Raw genomic sequence first — 21838 nt, 5'->3', positions numbered from 1 at the left:
TGGTCGACCAAAGCCGAGTGTCAGCCTGAGCCATGCTGTCAGGCTGGCTTGGCAGAGGGCACCGGCCCAGAGCCTGGGCCTCCAGACTTTTCGGGAGCACGGAGACTCAGCTATTAGACTCCAAGTTCCTTTAATCCTGGACTCCTACTGACAAGTTGTGTGGCCTTGGGCGAGGCGTCCAGCCTCTCTGAATCTGTCTCCACCTCTGCAAGATAGGGCTAATAGGCACCTTGTAGTAATACCATGAGAATCCCACAAGATAACCCAAGGAAAGCTCTAGAATGGCATGGCATAGAGGAGGTGCTCAACAAACGGAGCTTTGGTTAGAACTGTTACGTGCTCCAGTGAGACAGGTGTACATTCTTCCCTTCCCCTCGGGACGCACACAGGGACAACTGCATAGACACACCCAGGAGATCCCTAAGAGCCTCCTGCCCTCCTGAGTCTGTGGCTCTGCATACGTGCCCGCCCAGCTTGCCCTGCCTGACTCCCTTCTGGCCCCTGCTCCTCTCCTCCAGTGTCTTCTTTGGTCCCTCTCACTCCCATCCCCAGGCTGGGATGCCCTGTGCTACCGTTAGCAGAACGAAGAACACTGCTGGTCCCTTGCCAGTCTCGCCTGCTTGGCTGGGGCACTCTGCGGGTAAGGGCCAGGCCTTCGCCTTTGCATCTCTAATACCCAGCACCAGGAACAGAGCAGGCATTCAAGAAATGTTTGTTGAGTGACTAAATGAGTGAACAATCTATTTTTTACTCAAACGCTTGTGACCTCAATCTGTAGGGAAGGCAGGGTCTTGTTGCATCAGAAACACCTAGGGAGGGAGCAGCCGTATGCACGCGCGCGCGCACACACACACACACACACACACACACACACACGGGCATGCCGTGTGCTGCTTGTTCACAGGAGATGTCCACGGCAGCCCGGGCCCAGGCCTCACTGGGGGCCCGAGTAGCTGTGCAGTGCGAGAGGAGCAGGAAAGCCGCCCCCCGACACGTTATGGAGCACTATATGTGGATTCAATGGGAAGAGTGGCCAGATTCCCAAAGGAAGTCATTCCCATTCCACAGCTACAGACTGGATAATCCACAGCCCGTGGGGGCGGGGAGGAGCACTCCGAACTCCTAGGCACGCTGACAAACCCCTTTCCACACCCTGTTTCTCTCATACACACACACACATGCACAATCTTCCCTCCCCATCTCCAGGGCCTGGACAATGGTGAGTGGAGAGAGGGACAGGCAGGGTGGAGAAGGGGTGGGGTTAGGAATTGGGGGAAGGAGCCTGAAGGAGAAAGTCTAGTGAGTGACAGCGGGTCAGGAGCTGGGCTGGGTCCCCAGGACAGAAATGAAAGGGGACCAGAGCAGAGCCGAGGCTGAGAGTCTTGGAATGGGACTGAGACGGGGGAAGAGAGCCTCCAGACAGAGGGGCTGGGGGGCCCTGTAGGGAGGGAACCAGGGCAGGCTGAGGGGAGCAAGATGGCTGCGGAAGAGGCGGAGAAGGGGAGAGGGGTGGGTGGGGTGGCGGGGTGGCGGGGTGACCTGTAGTGGTGGCAGGCAGATGGGGTGGGGGGCAGGGTGACAAGGCTGCGGTGGCGGTGGGCCCTTCAGGGAGCGAGGGATCGGGGCGGAAGCTGGTGGGGTAGGGATGTGGGGTGAGCTGTCAAAGGGGGCGCCGCGGGGAGCTGAGCACGGAAGGGAAAGGGAGCTGAGTGCCTGGAGAAGTGGTTTAAATGTCACTGTTAAGTACGAGTGCCGGGCCACCCCCTAAATGCCGCATAAACCCCACGTAACCCTCCCACTTCTAAACCACCCTCTAAACTCAGTAACCAGCCGGGCCACTGAGGCCCCCCACCCCCCTAACTTAAACCCGCTAAATGCCCCTCCCTGCCCCCACCGCCCCCCTCTGGGATGGGGAAGGAAGGTGTGCACAACAGCTTGAGCGCAGATAAACCTGTTTAACCTCTGACCTTTGACCTTCCAGCTGCCTTTTCTTTCCGTCCCCTTTTCTTTTCTTCTATGTCCCTGTCTTTTTCTTTGGGTCACTCGTGCCCCTCGGGTGGGGCTGGCTCTGGGCAGGAGCCTAGGGAGGGGACGGGAGGACGAGGGACCCAGCGCTTCTTCTCCCGCCTTGGGTGGACCTTCCCCCCCTTTCCGGTGGGTGTTGCTGCTTTACTCTGAGTCTCCTGAGAAATGCGTAATTACTTTGCTAACTCCTTTGGACTTCGCCGCCTGAGAAACCTACTGTCTTTCTAAACTTTTCCAAGGAAACTTTGATAACGAGCGCCTGGCGATTGCTAGACAGAGAATCCCCTACCGGCTTGGTCGAGTAGTAGATGAGTGGCTGCTCGACAAAGGTAATTAACCAGAATTAATTAATTAATTAATTAACTTTAAAAACACTATCTTAAAGGTGCAGAGCTCTCTCTTTCCCCACCGTGCCTTCCCCATCGCCCACCCCTCAGCGGAGGCCTGATGATGCCACCGGGATGCCCCCCTCTCCTCTCTGGAGTCAGTCGTCTGTGTCTTTAGAAGCAGAGCGGTGGTTTTGGACGGGGCTGGGGTTTTGCTCAGGAGACAGGGAGTCCTTGGGCTCTTTCCGAAGCCAGGATGGTCTAGGATAATCCGCGGGACTATGGAGCTGAGCCTCCCGACCCACCCTGGTAAAGCAGGCTGCCCACCCTGGTAAAGCAGGCTGCCCACCCTGGTAAAGCAGGCTGGTGTGCAGATCGGGGGTGGGGTTTGGTGAAGGGCCGGCCACAGGGCTCTGAGGAGCAGGAAGTGCGACCCTAGGATCCAAAGGGAGGGTGGAAAAGGTTCACCGGGTCGTCCCAGGAGGAAAGGGAAGCATGGGGACCTCGCATCCTACTGGAAAGCTCCCCCCTCCCCAGGGAGTGGCTGTGGGGCACAGTCTCTGGAATGGGCCCACGTTGGTCCAGAAGGCCTCTTAGAAGTAACAGAGGCGGGGGTAGGGGGACCCTAGGAGGTAGGGGCAGGGGCGGCCGTCCCACAGGGCTTTCTGTGCCTGCGGAGCTGGTGAGGAAGACAGCATGGGCTAGCCGAGTGGCTACCTAGAGCAGCGAGGCACTGCTGGGTGTGAGGGAGAAGGCCGCTTGTCACCAAGGGAAGTTGGGGCCAAGGGCAAAGCCATCCCATGCCCTTCGGAGAGGGGGCGAGCTCTGTACCTCTAAGGCTAAACTCTAGGGGGGAAGTAGAGCTGTTAAAGCCCCACCTAACCAGCTGATAACGGTGCTTTTAAATGTCCCCTGGGGCCTGCCCCAGCTAAAACCCCCAAACGTCACCTCCAGCCCCCCTCACAGCCAGCGGGGACTAAACATACTGATAACCAGATGTGATAAATCCATAACAGGACAAAAAGTTAAAGGGACTGTCACAGACATCGCTAAAACCTACAGCCCCCAGCCGCACTGGGTTGCTCTCGCCAGCGGGGTGAACTTTAACCCTTTGAGGAGTTCGTGGTGGGTAGGGCTGCAGGGGCCAAGTTCGCCAACCTACGTAGGTTACTCTCCATTACCCACCTCCCTCTCCCAGAATCAGGCCAGGGGAGCAGCCTGGGCTGAGGCTGGGACAACTTGTGACCCCAGGTAGGCAGAGCTGGACAGGCCCTTGGGGGGGAGGGGTGGTGGAGGGGATGGTGGACCCCAGTGGTCCTTCCCTAGCTGTGGGGCCGCATCCTCTCTTTAGATCTCTAATTCCGCTTCTAGAAAGTGAAAGATTGGGCAGAATGCTCTGGTATTTCCCAGAGTGTGGAAGGAGAAGCTCGTTTCCCCTTTCTCAGGAGGGGTGAGCCCCTTCCGCCCCCTCAGCCTACCTCCTGGGGGCTGCTGGGAGAATGAGATGACGTAAGGAGCAGGAAGGTGTTTAAGAACAAGATCTGGGCCCTCTTGGAGGGATGATTTTCTGTCAGCATCTGGCATGTAGTGGGTGCTCAATAAATATTTATTGAATGAGTCCATTTCCAGTTCTAGAACATGTCCGGGGAGGCCTAAGTCCCACGAGAGGCTTCTCAAGAAAGAGATTTGTGGTAAAATGAGCTTGGGAAATGCCGAATCCCGTTTCTTCCTCTTGGAGAAGCACATGGACGTTGGTTTAATAAAGGCTCTGAGAAGTCCTGTGAGAAAGAAACCTGTCGTTTAATTGTGAAGTGTTTGCTTCCCAAACTTGTTCGACCACCGTGAGCCTTCTCCTCTTCATGCCTGGGAGCTGTCTCCAGCTCAGTAGTCCTCAGGCTCCTCTCTGGGTCTGGTATTCCAGCTGTTACTAACCAGTGCTCAGCTTTTGTGGGCCCCGGCTCCCCCATTTGTAAGATGGGGACGCTGCTCCAGGGTGGAGTAAGGGGCTGGGCAGAGGGAGGGTGTCAGAGGCGGAGAGGCCGAGCAGAGGGCCGAGCAGACTCCCCCCACCGTGGACGGTCATTGACTGCAGACCAGACAGATGGTTGGTGGCCCAGGGAACCCGTGTTTCCAAAGAGGGTGTGGGTTTCACAAGTTGGACTATCCTCAGCCCAGGGTTTGGGGGCAGGGCTTACAGACACCTAACTCTAAACCAGATCTTTAATGAGGCACTAACCAGAGGCTAACAAGGGCTAAGCCAGGTCTTAAACCCCCCAGCGCCCGCAGCTGAAGGTCCAGGGGAGCAGGGGGCAATGGAGTAGTTCCTCTGCCCCCCTCCTCCCAAAATAAGCAACACCAAAACCAAAGTTAAATCTAAACTTAAACATAATAAATATCTTTTCTAAAAACCAAACCAAAGCAACAAACTCAGAGGGTTAAACCGACCCCCAGATCCACTAAAACCAAAAACAACAGCCGAACCCCACCCAGGTGGGAATGCTGAGGTGTCATGCTGAGTGGGGAGCGAGACTGGAGCTGGAGCGGTGTTTTTTGGCTGTCAGCGAGCGAAGCAAGGTCCCTTTAACGTTTTCCATCTCTGTGCTTGCACATCTTGGCGGGGAGGAAGGCCTCTGCTCTCCAGGGCCTGGTTCCCCAGGCAGGGCAGCGGCTGGGCCTTGGAGGGGGGAGGAGAGAGGGGAGCCTGGCCAGAGGTCAGTGGGCTGGGTGGTGGCTGGCAGGGCAGAGTGGGGTCTGCGTGGCTGCTCCCACCCTCGCGCACGCCAGCCCTCCTCCTGCGCACCGTCCTCACCTCTGGCACGTCGGTGTCGCCTCCCTCTCTGCTTTGACACGCACTGACCACTCAGCCTGGCAGTTTCCTTCTCTGTCTCTGCCTCTTTGTCTCCTCTGTCTGCTGCTTCCGAGGGCTCCATGGCTCGGGGCTGGATACTGGGTGTGGGACGTTTGGGGAAGCAGAGGGAGAAGATGGGGATCAAATGGAGGGAAGGGAAAGAAATTGGGGGGGCGATGCCCCTGGAGCAGGAGAGGAGAGGGGGATGGGAAGGTCAGAGGCATGAGCATGGTGGGGAGAGGGGGGAGCTGGGCTCCCTTTCCCAGCCCATGTGTGCCTTGGGGACCCTCCCCCTCTGGGCTCCCCACCTGGCTGGGCTGGGGGCTGTGGCTGACGAGGACTTTCCCTTTGGTGTCTGCCCCTTCCTCATTTCTCCAACCCCCCATCCCCGCCCCCTTGCTGGTTTCCCTCTCGGTCCTCTTTCCTTCCCTTGGCTTCCCTCTGTTCTCCCCATCCCTCTCTGATCTCTCCCCCGCTGCCTGCCCCTCCTCTGTTGCCCCCACCAATTCCCCTCCCCACCAGGCCGCCAGCTGACCATCTTCAACAGCCAGGCTGCCATCAAGATCGGGGGCCGGGATCAGGGCCGCCCCTTCCAGGGCCAGGTGTCCGGCCTCTACTACAATGGGCTCAAGGTGCTGGCGCTGGCCGCCGAGAGCGACCCCAATGTGCGGACTGAGGGCCACCTGCGCCTGGTGGGGGAGGGGCCGTCCGTGCTGCTCAGTGCAGAGACCACGGCCACCACCCTGCTGGCCGACATGGCCACCACCATCATGGAGACCACCACCACCATGGCTACCACAACCACACGCCGGGGCCGCTCCCCCACGCTGAGGGACAGCACCACCCAGGTGAGGGCCCTTGGGGCTGATGCACGAGGAGCGAGGCCTTAGGTGGGGGATGGGGCTGATGTCTGCAGAGCAACGGTGGCGCCCAGGGGAGGGTCTGAGGGGTCTGGTGGGATTCTGGAGGCTGCTCTCTCATCCTTGTCGTCATGGTGATGGTTCAGGTGAGGTGGGAAAGGCCTCTCTTCACGAAGTGGCCTTTGCCCTGGGGACCAGGGATGTTATACATGGGAAGGTGGTCACTGTTTCTAGGGGCCAGGCCCAGCATTAAGGGGGAGTTCGGTACTCCAGCTAGACCAGGGAAGACCACCTAAGAGGGAGGAAGTCTGGACTGGGGTGAAGGTGGAATGACCGTGTGCCTGCCCCATACTGGAGGCCGGGCCCGGTGTGGTGTGGGCAGCGAGCAGGAGATGGGTACAACCAGGGTGGCATTGCTCTGGCCAGGCACCTAGGAGACCGCCCTGGAGGGGCCAGAGGCTCAGCTGGGGGTGGCTTCCCCTCTCTGGAGGCTGGCGGAGGCCCGGAACAGTGTCTCCCCAATTGCCGGTGTCCTCACAGTGGGACTCCAAGCCCACTGCCTTCTCGGGTCCTCTCCTCAGGACCTTGAGTGGGTGCCCCGGCCTGGCAGCCTCAGGGTTCCCTGTGCCTGTGGATCGGAGGGGGGTGTTGGTGCGGACAGTTCCCTGGTGCTTTACCCTCCCCACTGCCTGCCCCTCCAGCTCAGCTGCCCTCTCTGGATCAGGTCAAACCCAAGTGACTTGAGTTGATATTCTCTTGTACCTGGAGGGGGGGCATATCTGGGGAATGAGGCTCTCATGGGGCAGGACAGGCCTGGCTTTCCTGGTGCCAAAAGCCAATTGAGCATGTGTGACTTATGGAGGCAACTCGGGGGCCCAGCTGAGTTTTCTGGTTGTTGCCATTGATGATTGTGGCTCAGGGACGGCTCACACCTGGCATAGGAGACCTTACTCAGTCACCCCGCCGCCCTGCCCAAGCTACTTCTGTCCCTCATCGCCCAAGGCTGTTGAGCCTCTGTGCCTGGAGAGAACTCTGTGCTCCCAGGGTGAGGGAGAGGTCTGGGGGCGGTCTGGGGGGTGGGCCCCAACTCCACCATCAGCCTGCCTTCAGTGTTCGTAAATGAGTTCGAGGTCCCCTCATCCCTGCCAGTCTGTGCTGTGGGGGGCTGGGCACTGGCTGACAGCCTCATGCAGGCAGGAGAGATAAGTCTGAACCCTCTTCCCCTCTGCCTTTACTGCCGAGAAAAGCTAGGGACCCTGAGTGCCAGGCCTTGCCCCAGGGAGCAGGGAGCCCTGGGAGAAAGGCCTGGTCCTACCCAAGGTTGGGCACCAACTATGCCCAGTGCCCAGAGGCAAGAAGGGTCCCCCAGTCTCAGTGGGAGGGTGATGGGCAGACCATCCAGGTGGAAGAGAGGGGTGGGGGCCTTAGGGGTCACAACTGTGCTGGAGAAGACCCCACAGGAGAGGCTGGTGCAGGGGAGCAAGGATACAAAAGGAAAACCCGTCTTCTGAAGGTGGGGGGTGGAGTGGGGGGTGTGGGAGTGGAGAAGAGGCACCGTGTGACCCTTTCAGCCCTCCCTACCCGGGACTCCTCCCACCCTTGGCCTTCAGGAGCCTCTCCCCACACCGTGCAGTCTCTTGGGCACCATTCCTGCCTGGACTCTGGGTTTCCCTCCTTGGGTCTCTTCCCTAACACACCCTGAGTGCACTCCCCTCCCCACCCCCTTACATTCACTCATCTTGGGGATTCTCTTTTTTTGCAATCAGGAGGAGAGAAAATGCTGACAAAGTCGACTCCCGTTGTCATGGCAACCACAGCCCTAATTATTGTGTGCAGCCTGGTTCCGGGCTCTGGGAAGGGGGTTGGGAGAGAGATGAGGGTGGTGGGGTAGTGAGGTTGGAGCCAAGAGCCACCCCCCCCCAGGTCCTGCTCCCATTCTCTGCCTGTGCTGGCCTCCAGAGGCCCCCATGCCTCATTTCCCTGATGCCCTAGGCCCCCTTGCTCCAGCCCTGCACCCCAAGGTCCAGCGTCCAGTCTCCCCGGCTTCCTAGAAATAAAAGACACAGCATGAGCCATCTCACTGATCCCTGGGAGCCGTGGGAGCTGCTTCGGGGTGGGTGCTGGCCAGTCTGTCTTTGCACAGTGGGGAATGGGGGGGCTGTTGGTCACCCAGCCAGCAATGGGAGAAATGGGGCATGGACCAGGGTGTGTGTCTTAGCCCAGCACCCATCTCCTGTGTGGCCCCACGCCTCAAGAGGTGACTTTGGGGCCTACTGACGCACCCCCGAACCCTCTTCCCCACCCCTCCCTCCTCTCGCCCACAGAACACAGATGACCTCTTGGTGGCCTCTGCCGAGTGTCCAAGTGATGACGAGGACCTGGAAGAGTGTGAGCCCAGTACTGGTGAGTGCCTTTCCCCCCTCCCCTGCCCCGGGCCCGGGTGACGCTGGTGGGAGGGGGGCGACTGTCCCTGCCACCTGGCCCCAGCCCAAGGGGCCTGCTGCCAGGCCTTACCTTTCCCCGATAGCTTCCTCTGCCTTCCTGCCATTCCCCTCCAGGTCCCTCAAATTGTCCCTCCGGCAAGGCAGTTTGATGGCCCTTTGATGCCCCGGCCCCATGAGATAGTGAGGTCCTTAGCTTGGGATCCTGGGGTTCAGGGCCAAGGAATGCTGGGAAGGAAAGAGGGAGACTTTTCCCTAGCAAGATGAGTAACTGCAGCTCCCATGAGTCTATTGGGTATGGGGGGGGGGTAGGTGGGGGAATGCAGGCCTAGGAACTACAAATCCCATCAGCTCTTGGGTCCAGAACTGCAACTCCCATCAGTCCCTGAGGCCTGATTTTCCCTGGGTCAGCAGTAGAGGCGATCTCGGCTGCATCCAGGACCCTCCTCATTCCTGGTCTCAGGGAGGTGGCCACACACTCTGCCAGGGCTGCCAGGCCAACCTCACGGCAGCGCTGTGTCAGGCAGTGTGTGGCTGGGAGGCGCCCCTAGCCAGATGTGTGGTCCCTTGAGGAGATTGGGACCTGAGGTCTGGTCTAGATTTCTAGTGGAGCAGCTGCTGTTGCAGGAGAGCAGGGCTGGGAGGGAAGGCTTCCTGGGGGTGGCATTCCAGGCCTCTGCTGGATCCTTTCAGCTGGAGAGAAGGGTGTGGCCCCAGAGAGAGACCCGACTGGCAAAGGAAGGGTGGGCCTTGAGTGCCAACTGAGAAGTGTGGGGATGGAGCGGAGCCGTGCGGGGGGTGCAAAGGCTGCTCAGCTGAGCAGGTTGGGGGTGCAAAGGCTGCTCAGCTGAGCAGGTTGGGGGTGGCCGAGGGGAGCCGGGGGCGGGGGGGGGGGAGCGAGAGCCTGAGGGGCTGAGGTCCTTGTGCTCACAGCTGGCCGCAGGGAGGGAGGAAGGACTGAATGTGGCCAGATTTCGCAGCGAGGGATCATAGGACTTGGTGGTGGCCCGGATGAGCCTGTGGGAGCCTCATCCCTGGCTTGGGTTTCCAGAGACTTCTCCTGGTTACCTTGCAATGCGTGGCACCTGGGCTGTTGCTACTGGAAGGCTGGAGGTTGGGACGGATGCCTGCAGGGTTGGGGGAGGTGATTGGTCAGGTGAGGTAGGCAGTGTGACTGGGGCATATCTTGTGAATCTGGCCTGGGGTGGGGGCATGGGGGGGTGTCAGCCAGTCCCAGAGGAGACGCTCAGGCTGAGGACAGGCCGCAACTGTGGAAGAGCAAGAAAAACCATGGAGCCTTGGGGCAGAGGCTCAGGTTCCAGAGATCAAGGGCAGAGGCAGTTCTGGGGTACAGGCCCCGACACCATAGGCCAGGGCTGCAGAGGGTTGTTTGGTGGTCCTGTGCCCTGAGGCACTTGGAGGAGCTGTAGGCTATTGGGTTGGAAAGGCCTCTGTGTCCACAGCCAAGAGCTGGTGCTTTCTGGAACAGATGCCCTCCACTGTGGGGAGGCCCCTCCGCTGGGGGGCCATCTGGCTCCATCTCACTAGGCCATCTCAGCTCAGGGAGGCACCCTCATGCTCTGCCGTTGCTCTGGGAGGTTCTGCGCATCTGGCAGCTTCAATATGGCACTCCCCCCAGATTCTGCTTTACCCCTCTGACTCGTCCAGACTGGGGTTTCCTGGAGGTGGAGGCCGTGCTCGAGCCCAGGCCTGCCACAAATGGCTGTGATGAATGGCCCCGTGAGAGTCCTGGGATACGACTCTGGGGACAAAGGGCTGGCGGGTCATGAGAGAAGGGCATTTGGCCCCGTCCCATGTGTTTGCACACGTGTGCTCACTCTGCAGGGGCGGGGGCTGCCGGGTGAGAGGAGGGGTCTGCTCTCCCTGGACCCCACGGAGAGGAGTGTTGGGCCAGACGGCCACTGTGCGGGGACACGCAGCACATCCTGGGCCATACCAGGGCCACACGCTCTCTACCAAGATTCTAGTTTCCCAGCTGTGGCGCCGAGTGTATGCACTGGGGGCCGAGCTCCCTCAGGCTGCATGGAGACAAGGGAGTGAGGTGGAGCTGAAGCAGGCAGGGTCAGCCGCCCTCCCCCAGTCAAAGGGCCAAGCCAGGGAGGGGAGGATGGAGGGCAGAGGAGGAATGGAAGCTGGGGGGTAGGGAGAGGCCGGTGGGCAGCCCGGCACCCGGCTTCAAAATAAGGGCAGAGTGTGTGCTCCAGCCTCCAGAGGAAGCCGTCCGAAGGTCCCGGCTCTCCCTGAGACGTGCAGGGCGCATGCCTGCATTTGCACTCTGAAATGCTTCAAGTGGGATTTTTATCTTGATGGGAGGCCAGGTGAACACCAAGATGACTCCAGAGCCCCTTGAGCTGATCTAGACCATGCCACTCCCCTACTTAGAGGGAAAGGGGACTCCAGCCAGAGGCCCTCCTGTGTCCCCGTACAGGGAGGGTTTTTCCTCTAGCTCCTTGGGCTCCAAGGTCAGCATTAGAGGTGAAGGCAGCCTGGCTGGAGACAGTGGCTACCCACGGGCTGAACCAAGGGACCCCAGGGCATTTGCATCCCTCCCACCTGCCAGACCCTCCTCCCTGCATCCAGCTGTCAAGCCTCGGATCATCCCTACTCGCTTTCCACCCTTTCTCTTGACTTGGGCCCCTTCACAGACCCCAGACCCCACTTCTTCTTCTCCTCCTCCTCCTCCTCCTCCTCCTTGCAGCTTGGTGAAATCATCATCTAACATGGGCATTTCACCTGAGGCTGACAATCCAGTCAAAGAAGGGTATTGTTTGCCGGATACAGTGTTTAGATTCTTTTGAATGGGAGCGCTGTTAGCGGGGCGTGCTCTGCAAAGTGGGTAATGTCTCCCTGTCCTAGCCAGCCTGACCCTCACATTATGTTGTGGGCCTGGCCCCTGCAGGGATCGGAGCGTGCACCCCTTGAGGTGCACAGGAAGTGCACACCCAGACTCAGATCCGCAGAGACGCACGTTTACGTGCACACGCAGAGGTGCACACACATAGATCCCTGCATGTACATTTATGGATCTCGCAGCAAACTCACACCTGCCCACTCGCTCACAGGTGCCCACTTGCTCAGACCCACAGTGTTTCACACTTACATGTGCTCGTCACACCAAGGTGTACACACGGGGCGTCTTCAGCCCACGGAGGCACGCTCACACACACTCACACCCATTGAGGCACAGACCAAATGTTTGGGATCACATGCACACGCTCAGAGGCACCCACATATTTCAGACGCTCGCGATGTGCATGTGCGAGCTTGCATGTGGACAGCATGAGCTTGTCCACACGCGTCCTCGGACTCCCAGAGTTCCACCCCACAGTCAGCTCGCAGAGGCACATACATGTGTACAGATCCACCTGCATAACACACGTGCTCCGGCCACGTCCTCCGTGCGTGCTCGGACTTACAGGTGCTCACAGATGGTTCAGAGGGACCGTGTGCGCATGTGCAGAAACGTGTGCTCAGCCCTCCGAGGTGTAGCCGCACACGTGCACACACACACATGCACACCCATTTGCATGTGCTCAAGGAGGCAGGCATCTGTGCCCGGGCTCATAGAGGAGCATGTGGCACAGCTCCACCCAAGTGTGCACTTGTGCTGTATCCCGCGTGACCTACGGTATCCGAGAATAAGTTCACAGGCGCCAGGACGCACAAACACAGCCTCGAAGGGATGTCGTGTCCCAGCATGTGTGGCTCATTCCCACTGAGGCACGCCCACGTGCACACCAAAGGCACCTGTGTGCCAAGACCCACAGGGTACGTGTGCACACATCCGCCGAGGTGGGCTCTGTGTCCCCAGACCCCAGGGGCCATGCTCATCTGGACATTCGTTTAGACCCACGCCTGCCCCCTCCCCTGGCCCCATGAGAGGGACCCTCCGAGGCCCCCCATAGCTCAGACCTGCAGAGGCTCATTCTTGCGTTCACACCCATGTGTTCAGAGACACACACACGCTCAGACACACGCACACACACTCAGACACATACATTCAGACACACACATGCTGGGAGCCACACACATGCTCAGACCTCTCAAGACATACAGACTCGTCCTGAGTCCTACAGCGGTGTGTACACACACACACACACACACACACACACACACACACACTCGTGTCTACACTGCCCACAGGGGCCCTCACAGGTACTGACACACTTACTCCCGTGCTCAGACGTACGCCTGAGCTGCGTGGGGAAGGCCTCCCATCCTCAGGCCCTCAGGCCAGACAGCCAGGTTCAGACCCAGCAAAATGCCCACCTCCGTGCGAGCTGCTCAGACCCACAAGGGTGCCCGTGGACGTGCGTACTCAGATTCCCAGACGCCCACGTGTGCTCAGGCCACGGGAGCAGCTCGTGCACTCACCCCATAGGTGTGCACCCTCCTGAGCCTTGGCCCCCATGCACACACACACGAGGCCCTCCGAGGTGTTCACAGGCTCAAGTCCACAGACACACAGACACACTCGCTCAGACCTACACACTTAGCTCAGAAACATGGAGGCACAAATGTGCTCGCATCCCAGCGTTTCTTCGGGTGACACCTGTTGCTGTAACGGTGACCTCCACAACACCTGTGATTGTCCTTCATGGAAGGTTACAAACCAGTGTTCCTGGTGGGTGGGCAGCTCCCCGGCAGGCGCTGATTCCGGGCCTCGTCCCCTTCCCCAGCTGACTTTCTCGGTTGTGGTGGAAGGTGACCAACAGGCGGGCTCAGGAAGGGGTGGGTTCTATGGGTCAGGCCCGGGGGCCAGACGCACAGGACACCTGCTGCTTTTGCTTAGTCACGTGGCCGCAGCTCTGCGTCCAGGAAGGCGGGGAGGGTGTGGCCTTGCTGTGCCCCCAGGAGGAAGCAGAAACAGATTTGGGGACCAGCTAGCAATTTACCTGCCCAGTGTGGCCTTTGGGTCACCAACCATCCACTTCACTCTTCCCGACACCCACAGAGCACAGCCACCCCTCCCCGAGGGAGACACTCTGAAGCCCCACCCACTTGGGGCCCTCTTGGCAAAGGTGAGGGCGTCTGGCAGGTGGCAGCCCACTTGTTGGGTCCAGACTTGCTCCCGAGGACCCATATGTGGTCCGGATCTCACTGTCCACACAGCTCAGCACACCCCCCGAATCCAGGGGTGGGCCAGCGGCAGCCACCACAGTAAAAACTCTAATTCAAAAAAGGGAGGGATGGAAGACGACACCCAGAGGTCCCTAGTTCTAAGCGTTGAGGAAATCCAGCCAGCTCGCACTGCGAGAGACTCCCCCCCGCCCTGCAGTGGGGAAGCTTCTTTCTTACACCCTGCCTCTCCTGTCTTTGAGACAAACTCCCTCGTCTCTGTCTGTGGCCCTGGCGTGAGGTTCTTCCCAGTTCTTGTCCTCCATGGCCATCTCTGAAGTGGGTGTTGGTAAAATGTCCTTCGTGGGGCCCCATGGTGTTGGCAGCCCACTTCCTGCTCCTACATGTTTGGGGGCCCAAAGGCTCAAGCAGTCAAGGTAACTATACTCCGTGTTCTTTCCTAGACAGACGTGTCAAGCGTCTATTTCCTTGTTTCTCTGATTCCTTGCCTGTCTCTGAATTTAGTCGTGACTATTCTGAGGGCATTTGAAACAGTAGGTGGGGAGGCCACGTCCGTAGTCTGATCTGTGGGGCGCGGCTGAGCCCTCCTCATTCAGGTGGAGGTTTCCCGGGGTCTTTGTCCCTCAAAGCCATTCCTGACCTCTCTTGTGATTTGCGGGTTGGAAGCTGGGGCTCTTCTGACACTTGGCAAGCCCCACGTTTCTGGGCTCTCTCTGTTCCCTTCTCTGCTTGCAAACCCACCCACTCTTGCCTAACGTCAGCTTCTTGTGGTATGTGACTGAAAGCAGACAGGAAAAGCCAGCACTGTCACCCCGACTTTCTGGCAGGTTCCTTTTGTGCCTGAGCCTCAACAGGCACATGGTCATCACAAGCAGGGTCTGAACCGGATGTCCTGCCCCCGCATTTTATGGTTCTGCATCTTTCCAGCCGTTTCCTTGGATTGTTACGGGAAGGCTGCCGTTTTTTGTTTTTTTTTGTTTTTTTTTTAATTTTATTTATTTATTCAACAGAGATAGAGACAGCCAGTGAGAGAGGGAACACAAGCAGGGGGAGTGGGAGAGGAAGAAGCAGGCTCATAGCGGAAGAGCCTGATGTGGGGATCGATCCCATAACGCCGGGATCACGCCCTGAGCCGAAGGCAGACGCTTAACCGCTGTGCCACCCAGGCGCCCCATGCTGCCGTTTTTTGTGACGCACATTTCTGATTCAGTGTCTGTATTAGTTCAGGTAGCATTGGTCTCTGGAATAGATGGCTCCCAAATCTCAGTGGGTACTTCGAGGGAGGTTTCTCTGTCAGCTGAAGCCCCACCAGGGCTCTCCTGGTCAGCAGGTGGCTCTGCCCCAAGGGGGTGCTTGATCCAGACTCCTTCCATCTTATGGCTCTTCCCCGGCGTTCAGCTGGTTTGCAAGGTCACCGGAAGGAGGAGAGAGAGCACGGAGATCCACACAGGAGACTTCTGTGGGCCAGTACCCAGCAGAGCCCACGGCTCAGGCCTGTTGCCACACCCAATCGCAAGGGATGCTGGGAAATGTAGTCTCAGTGGCCAGGAAAAGGAGAAATTGAATTTGGGGAAAGGGGCACTCACAGAGGCCTACGTGCTCACACGTTCTCAGCGGCACAGGCGGGCATTCGCACACGCACACGAGTTCTGACCCAGGCTCAGAGGCGGGTGGACACAGTGAGAGGCTCGCTTACCTGCAGATTCCCTGACACCCCGTCCGTGCGCTCAGGTCCATCGAGGTTCGTGTACACGCGCACACACAGGCTTAGAGACGAATGCCCAGGTGCACAGAAACAGACTCTGAGCGCATGCACGTGCGCGTGCACACACACACACACCCCCGCCTGACCTTGCGTCCGCCTTGATTTTTGCTGTTGCTGGGCTGGGGTGTCTGAGCGGGGTGGGGCTCCATCCTTCCAGCCACCGCACCTGCTGGAACAGGTGAGTAAGGGCTGAAATCTAGTCGTGCTCTCTGCTCACCAAGCCGCTTGTCCCGGTCCCGGGAGCAGGGCTGTGTCCCCCAGGAAGACAGAACACCTTATTCTGATTGTGTACAGAGATACCGTTGGCCAGGTCATGCACCCGAAGGGCCATGGCCATGTCGAGGGCCCTGCCTTGTTTCTAACCCACACGAAATGCCCTGTGGCCTAATGGCTTTCTGGCAGGTACCCAGCGCTGGTGGGTGAGGCCTCTGCCGGCTGCTGGCTGAGCTCCGACACTCGGCCTCAGTTGTCCTTGCTCCTTTGGGGGTGGGCACAACCTGCTTGGGTGGGAATGGGGTTCTTGGGTCGATTTCCAGTCAGGAGCCTCTGTGTCCTAAAGGCAGAAAGAGCTCAGCTTGCTGGGGCAGCAGCCCCTAGAGGTAGGGGAGCTGGGGGAGGAGGGGTACACAGGAATGGCTGCTCGTCTCCTTGGCCAGATGGAATTCTCTCTAGCAAGTGGGACTGACATGCCCTGACATTCAACGTAAGAGTGGAGGGGGGTGGCGTCTGTGAGAAATGCACCTGTGAGTACTTCCAAGCGCTGTGGCTGCCTGACGTGGGGGAGGGGACGGGAGTGGCGTAGGGTCTTTATCAGACTCCCAGGGGCACCCCATCCCTGGGTGCACCCTTGTAGAGCTGTGGTGCCGGAGTCTGCTCCCTCCAGTTCCCAGTGGGAAGGGCGGCCCAGGGAGCCGCTGCTTGGACTTTCACAGTGAGGAGTCTCTGAGGGGTCCTCCCCTCCTCTAGACCCTCATGAGGGCAAGCTCGCCTGATCCCTCCCAGACCAGTGTATGACCCCAGGAGAACCCAGTACCCTATGTTGCATGTGACTTGCTGGCCGCAGAGCCCAGATCGGCTGGAGTGAATATGGGGGAAGGAAGACAGTGTGGGGTCTCAGTAGCATGCTATCTTGTGGAGAGAGCAGGAGCTGCGGGGGACAGAGATGGAGGCTGGTGTGGAGGATGTGGGTGAGTGCAGGACACCCTCAGGAGACGCTGTCACAGCCACGCACAGAGCAGGGCCCAGGGACAGGTCCTACAGACGCTGAGGGAGCAGGAACAGGGCTGAGACCCAGATATGGAGACCAGGACACAGCTGGGGTTGAAGGGCAGGGGCAAGAGTCAGTGTGACCAGGCCTGGGAGGGCTCTGGAGCCTGGGGAGACTGCACAGGGGGAACTTGGGGGGGGGGCCTGTGTGCCCCAAGGACCTAAAGAACCAGTCAGTTGAGGCAAATGGTTGCACAGGGCTCAGGCTGGGCAGGATTTGTCTGTGGCCCAAGGCCTGAAACCCCCCGCCCCCCCAGTCTATCTGGGGGTGAGAAAGAGAGTAGAGAGACAAGGTCTGTGCCCTGATTGGTCTGATCAACCCCTCTAGGGCATGACGTGCCCCCAACAAGGGACTCCTCCCTGGGCCCTAGCAATGGGCAGCTGGTTGAGGGCCACAAGCCTGATCCTGAAGCTGCCAGAAGCCGCTGGTGGCCCCATGTAAGATCAGAGGTAGAGACGGCTGTGGATGAGAGCTGGGCCCATGGAGCAAGGCACCTGTCAGGCTGAACTCAGCAGTGCCTGCTGACCATGGGCTGGGAGACGTGGGGCGTTCAGAACCCCGTTGCCTTGGCGTTGTTCAGAGAACATCCTTGATGAGTATTCCTCCCCTTCCGTTGGTCAAAACACAATGAGCCCCTCCTCTGTACCAGGCCCAGTGCTGGGGCTAGGGAGACAGACAATTGGGCCTCAAGCCTTTCTGGAAGAGGAGGTATTTGGCTGGACTTGAAGGATGAGTGAGAGATCTGCGGGGGCAAGGTGCTGCGAACAGAAGGCAAAGTCAGGAAGAGGGCAGGGGGTATGGTCCAGCAGGGAGGGGAACCCTGCCATGATTGGACACAGGCTGCCAGCCTCCCCCAAGAGCTGAGAGCTGAGTGCGGCCCTTACCCAGGGACCCGGGTGCTGGGCCATCCATAGTGGGTCCAGGGCTCAGGAGGGGTTAGGGGGACAAATTATTCATCCATAGGCTGGAGGTCTGTGGGAGCCAGGCCTTGGCCTCACCCTGGGCCTGGAGCCCAGTACCCTAATTTTATAGATGAGGAAGCTGAGGTCCAGAGAGTAAGAAGAGCTTGTCCACAGTCACACGGGGCGACCTCCCAGGTGAACAATCAAGCTAAGAGTCCAGCAGATTACCACAGGCGCGGGGAGGGTGAATCAGGCCTTTCCAGGCTCCTTGTGAGACGTGGCCCTCGTGATCTTGGGAAGTCCTGCCCTCCGCAGGCCACAGCATCCTCCTCATAAAAGGCCAGTGTTGGATGGTCCCAGCTCCACAGAACATGCTTGTCTGCTTTTGGCTCAGTTTGTCAGTGTGACTGAGCCCCAGGAGGGCCAGGTGCCCCGGGGCTTCACAGTCTGGGGTGCAGGTGAGCCCTGGCCCAGGGGGAGAGTAGAGCCTGGTAGGAGGAGCAGCCTGAGGAGCTCGGCCAGGCTGTCAGTTCAGTGGCAAGATCTTGGCTGTGGTGGGCTAGTTGTGGCCAAGGACAGCTCTGCCAGGTTGCTGGAGCTTGGGCTGTGAAGATCGGCAGTGCTCGAAGAGCAAGCACAGAGACTGGAGGGCTTAGGGTGCAAGGAGCAGGAGAAGGGACGCAAAGATGTGGCAGTGGCCCATGGCTGGCTTGGCTGCAGTGGGGCTCTGGGATGCTTCCGATGGAGGGGGTAGGGGGTTGTGGAGTTATGAAAACCACACCCTGCAGAGACTGGGGAGACGCAATCAGATGGGGGCAGGGCTTGGGTGGAGGGAAAGCTAGAGAGGAAATCTCCAACCCCAGCCAGACCCAGAGATGCCCAAGAGGAGGAAGCCCTCCCCGCAGCCCCCTAGAGCCAGACTCCAGCTGGCTCTACCCCAGGCCAGTGGGTTGCAGTATTTGGGGAAAGGGCAGTGGGCTCATGGGAGTTGACCCAGGGGCTGCTTGGAATTGTAGTCCACACCCCTCCAAGGGCTAATGGGAGTTGTAGTTCTCACTCTTTGGGGCTGATGGGAATTGCAGTTTATGCCCAAGGTACCTCAGTTATCAGACCTAGGGAGAGAGGAGACCTAATCACCCCCCTCCAAACCTTCCCCACTAGTCCCCCGCCCCGGGCCCTGTATTAGCAAGTGCTTCCTTCCCAGTTGGCTGTGTATGTATTTTCTTTTCTTTTTTTGCTTTCTTCTTCTTTCCGTTGTTTTATTATTGTTTTAACAATAATAAGAGGGCCAGAGGCAGTCAAGCCCTGGTCAGGTCCTGGCGGCCCATGGGGGTTCTGGGGAGGGGGAGGGGGGAAGCCAGTGGGGGTCAGAGGTGGAGGGTGAAGAAAGAGAAAGTCGGGGAATTAGGGTTAGCTCAGGACTCATGTGTCCCTGTCCACTTCCCTCCCTCACTCCCACCCCCTCCCCACCTCGCTGCCTCTACATGGCTTCTCACCACCTCACCCAAAGTCCAATGGGACAGGACCCTTCTCCAAAGTGTCTGTCTCCTCCTTGCCCACTCTTTCTCATGGACCTTGTCACCTCCCACCTTCAATTTCTCATCTTCCCATGGCCGGCTTGCAAGTAGCCTTCAGAGCTCCTTCCCATGATCATCCCCTCTCAAGTCCTCTCACCCATGTAGCAATTCCTACATAGCTGCCAGTCATGCACCTCTTCCTCCAGCCCTCCTTCCCACTGCTCCCCCGCCCTGCACGCTGACACCAAGTGGTGGTAACAGTTTCTCAATGCCAGCCTGCACTGTGCAGATTTTAGCTTTGTGTTTAATGAGGGGGAGAGGGCACAAGTGAGGGAGGAGAGAGAGTATTCAGGAGGAAGCAAGATGTCCAGGGAGAGAAGAGTGAGGGAGGGAGATACCAAACAGATAGACAGAAAACGTTGTACGGAAAAGTTGTTTTTTCTTATTTTTTCCGGGAGAACCCGCTTACACAGCTCTGTTTGTAATTTTTTTCTTCATGCTAAAATCACACGGCCTATTTGTTGATGTAAGTTGCCTGAATTCCGTGGTATGCTATCTTCTTTTTTAAAAACAAAAGAAAAAAAAAAAAAAAGCAAAAAAAGAGAAAAATCTAGAAAAAAAAAAAAAACCCTAAAAGATACTGTTGTTAGGTTTGTTTAAATGCTGCTCTTGTATCTGTTTTTAAGCCTTAAACCAGTAGAGTTTTTTTTTTTCCGTTTCTTTTCGATTTCCTTTCCTTTCTGTTCCTTTTGGTTTCTTAAGACAAACAAAAGACCAAAACCCAGTGAGCCACAGAGCCCCTGCGTGGGGTGCCCAGGGCATCTGAGCCGCTGCCCGCTTAAAGCGCAGTGCTCCGGCTGGCGGGCGGGCCCGGCCCGCTCTAGTCTCCGCCAAAGCCAATTGGAACCGATTTGGGTGTGTGAGGCTGTTGTTTCTCTCTCTGTGCCGGCCGCCTGCACCCTGCGCCCTCGCTGACACCCTCTCTTTTCTCTTCTCTCTCTTGTTCTAGGAGGAGAGTTAATATTGCCCATTATCACGGAGGACTCCTTAGACCCCCCTCCCGTGGCCACCCGATCCCCCTTCGTGCCCCCACCCCCCACCTTCTATCCCTTCCTCACGGGCGTGGGCGCCACCCAAGACACCCTGCCCCCACCCGCGGCCCGCCGCCCGCCCGCCGGGGGCCCGTGCCAGGCCGAGCAGGACGACAGCGACTGCGAGGAGCCCATCGAGGCCTCGGGCTTTGCGTCCGGGGAGGTCTTTGACTCCAGCCTCCCCCCCACGGACGACGAGGACTTTTACACCACCTTCCCCCTGGTCACGGACCGCACCACCCTCCTCTCACCCCGCAAACCCGCTCCCCGGCCCAACCTCAGGACAGATGGGGCCACGGGCGCCCCCGGGGTGCTGCTAGCCCCCTCCGCCCCGGCCCCCAACCTGCCTGCGGGCAAAATGAACCACCGAGACCCGCTGCAGCCCTTGCTGGAGAACCCACCCCTGGGGCCCGGGGCCCCCACGTCTTTCGAGCCGCGGAGGCCCCCTCCCCTGCGCCCCGGCGTGACCTCCGCCCCCGGATTCCCCCGTCTGCCCACAGCCAACCCCACGGGGCCCGGGGAGCGGGGCCCGCCGGGCGCCGTGGAGGTGATCCGGGAGTCCAGCAGCACCACGGGCATGGTGGTGGGCATCGTGGCGGCAGCGGCGCTCTGCATTCTGATCCTTCTCTACGCCATGTACAAGTACCGCAACCGCGACGAGGGCTCCTACCAGGTGGACCAGAGCCGGAACTACATCAGTAACTCGGCCCAGAGCAACGGGGCGGTGGTGAAAGAGAAGGCCCCGGCCGCTCCCAAGACGCCCAGCAAGGCCAAGAAGAACAAAGACAAGGAGTACTACGTCTGAGCCCCGGCACCGCACCCCACTGCCAGCTGCCCCTCCCGGGAGGGCCCGGGAGGACGGTGCGCCCTCTCCCTGCCGGGGCTCCGGGGACCCGCTCCCTGGCTGCCTCAGACTTCTCTCACGAAGAGGAAACGCAAAAAAAAAAAAAAAAAAAAAAAAAGGAAAAAACAAAAAGGAAAAAAAAAAGAAAGGAGAAAAGAAAGAAAGAAAAAAACGAACGGAAGAAAAAAAAATGAAAAGAAAGAAAAAAATAGGAAAGGAAACCCCGTGCTCGTCCCCTTCCTCCTGCCGTCCTGGGCGGCGGCACTGTCAGTCCTGGGGCTGTCTGTCCCTCTCCGCTCTGCGCCCGCCCCGGGCAGGGCACGTGCTCACAGCCCTGGGTTGATTTATTTTTTTAAGGGGGGGTAGTTTTATTTTGGTGGGGTTGGGCGGGAAGGAAGGCTGGGGGTTTTGTAAAGTGTCCACCACTCGTCCTGTTCATTTCCTCCATTTTTCTTCCTCCCTCCGTCCCTCCTGCCTTCCTTCTCTTCCCAAGCCCGCCGGCCCCCATCCCAGGCTTGCTGTGTCTCTCTGTCCCCACCCTCCCTCTCCACTTCTTTTTTTGTGTGTGTCTGGTTTCTCCCTTTCCTACCTTTGGGTTTCCAGAGTCGGAGGGAGAAGGACGGGCGGGTGGGCCGAGCAGCCCAGCAGGGGGAGCGGGGGCGGGGCGGGGCAGTAGGGCGGCCCCCCCAGCGCCCCGATTCTGCCCACCAGGAGGAGGCGCTGGCCTGGTGCCTCCGAGGGAAGGGGCTCGGGCCGGGAAAGGCCTGTTCTGTTGTGTGCCGCCGGGCGACGTGCATTGATAGGGAAGCTGCTGGAGGAGCAGGGGTGGGGGGGGCGGGTGGGAGGGGAAAG

General features: G+C 59.0%; 1 protein-coding gene across 8 annotated transcripts in view; it reads left to right on the top strand.

Moving 5' to 3' along the window:
• The window catches only part of NRXN2 (neurexin 2), a 97186-nt gene extending 75680 nt beyond the window's left edge, over window positions 1–21506 (top strand). For 3 of the 8 annotated variants that reach the window (XM_087854991.1, XM_087854992.1, XM_087854987.1), the window contains 4 exons: window positions 2265–2354; window positions 5722–6047; window positions 8384–8462; window positions 20061–21506. In XM_087854991.1, the coding sequence (XP_087711117.1) occupies window positions 2265–2354; window positions 5722–6047; window positions 8384–8462; window positions 20061–20947 (1382 nt within the window). In that variant the 3' untranslated portion in view covers window positions 20948–21506. The remainder of the gene's footprint in view (window positions 1–2264; window positions 2355–5721; window positions 6048–8383; window positions 8463–20060) is intronic. The other 5 variants (XM_087854994.1, XM_087854993.1, XM_087854989.1 and 2 more) reach the window with 3 other exon arrangements.
• Window positions 21507–21838: the final 332 nt, after the last annotated feature.

The sequence above is a fragment of the Ursus americanus genome, chromosome 24 (assembly GCF_024610735.1).
Source record: "Ursus americanus isolate L20-20 chromosome 24, mUrsAme1.1.p, whole genome shotgun sequence".
In the NCBI taxonomy this organism is placed as follows: domain Eukaryota; kingdom Metazoa; phylum Chordata; class Mammalia; order Carnivora; family Ursidae; genus Ursus; species Ursus americanus.
Note: the sequence above shows the minus strand (reverse complement) of the source record. Positions and strands in the feature narration are given on the sequence as shown.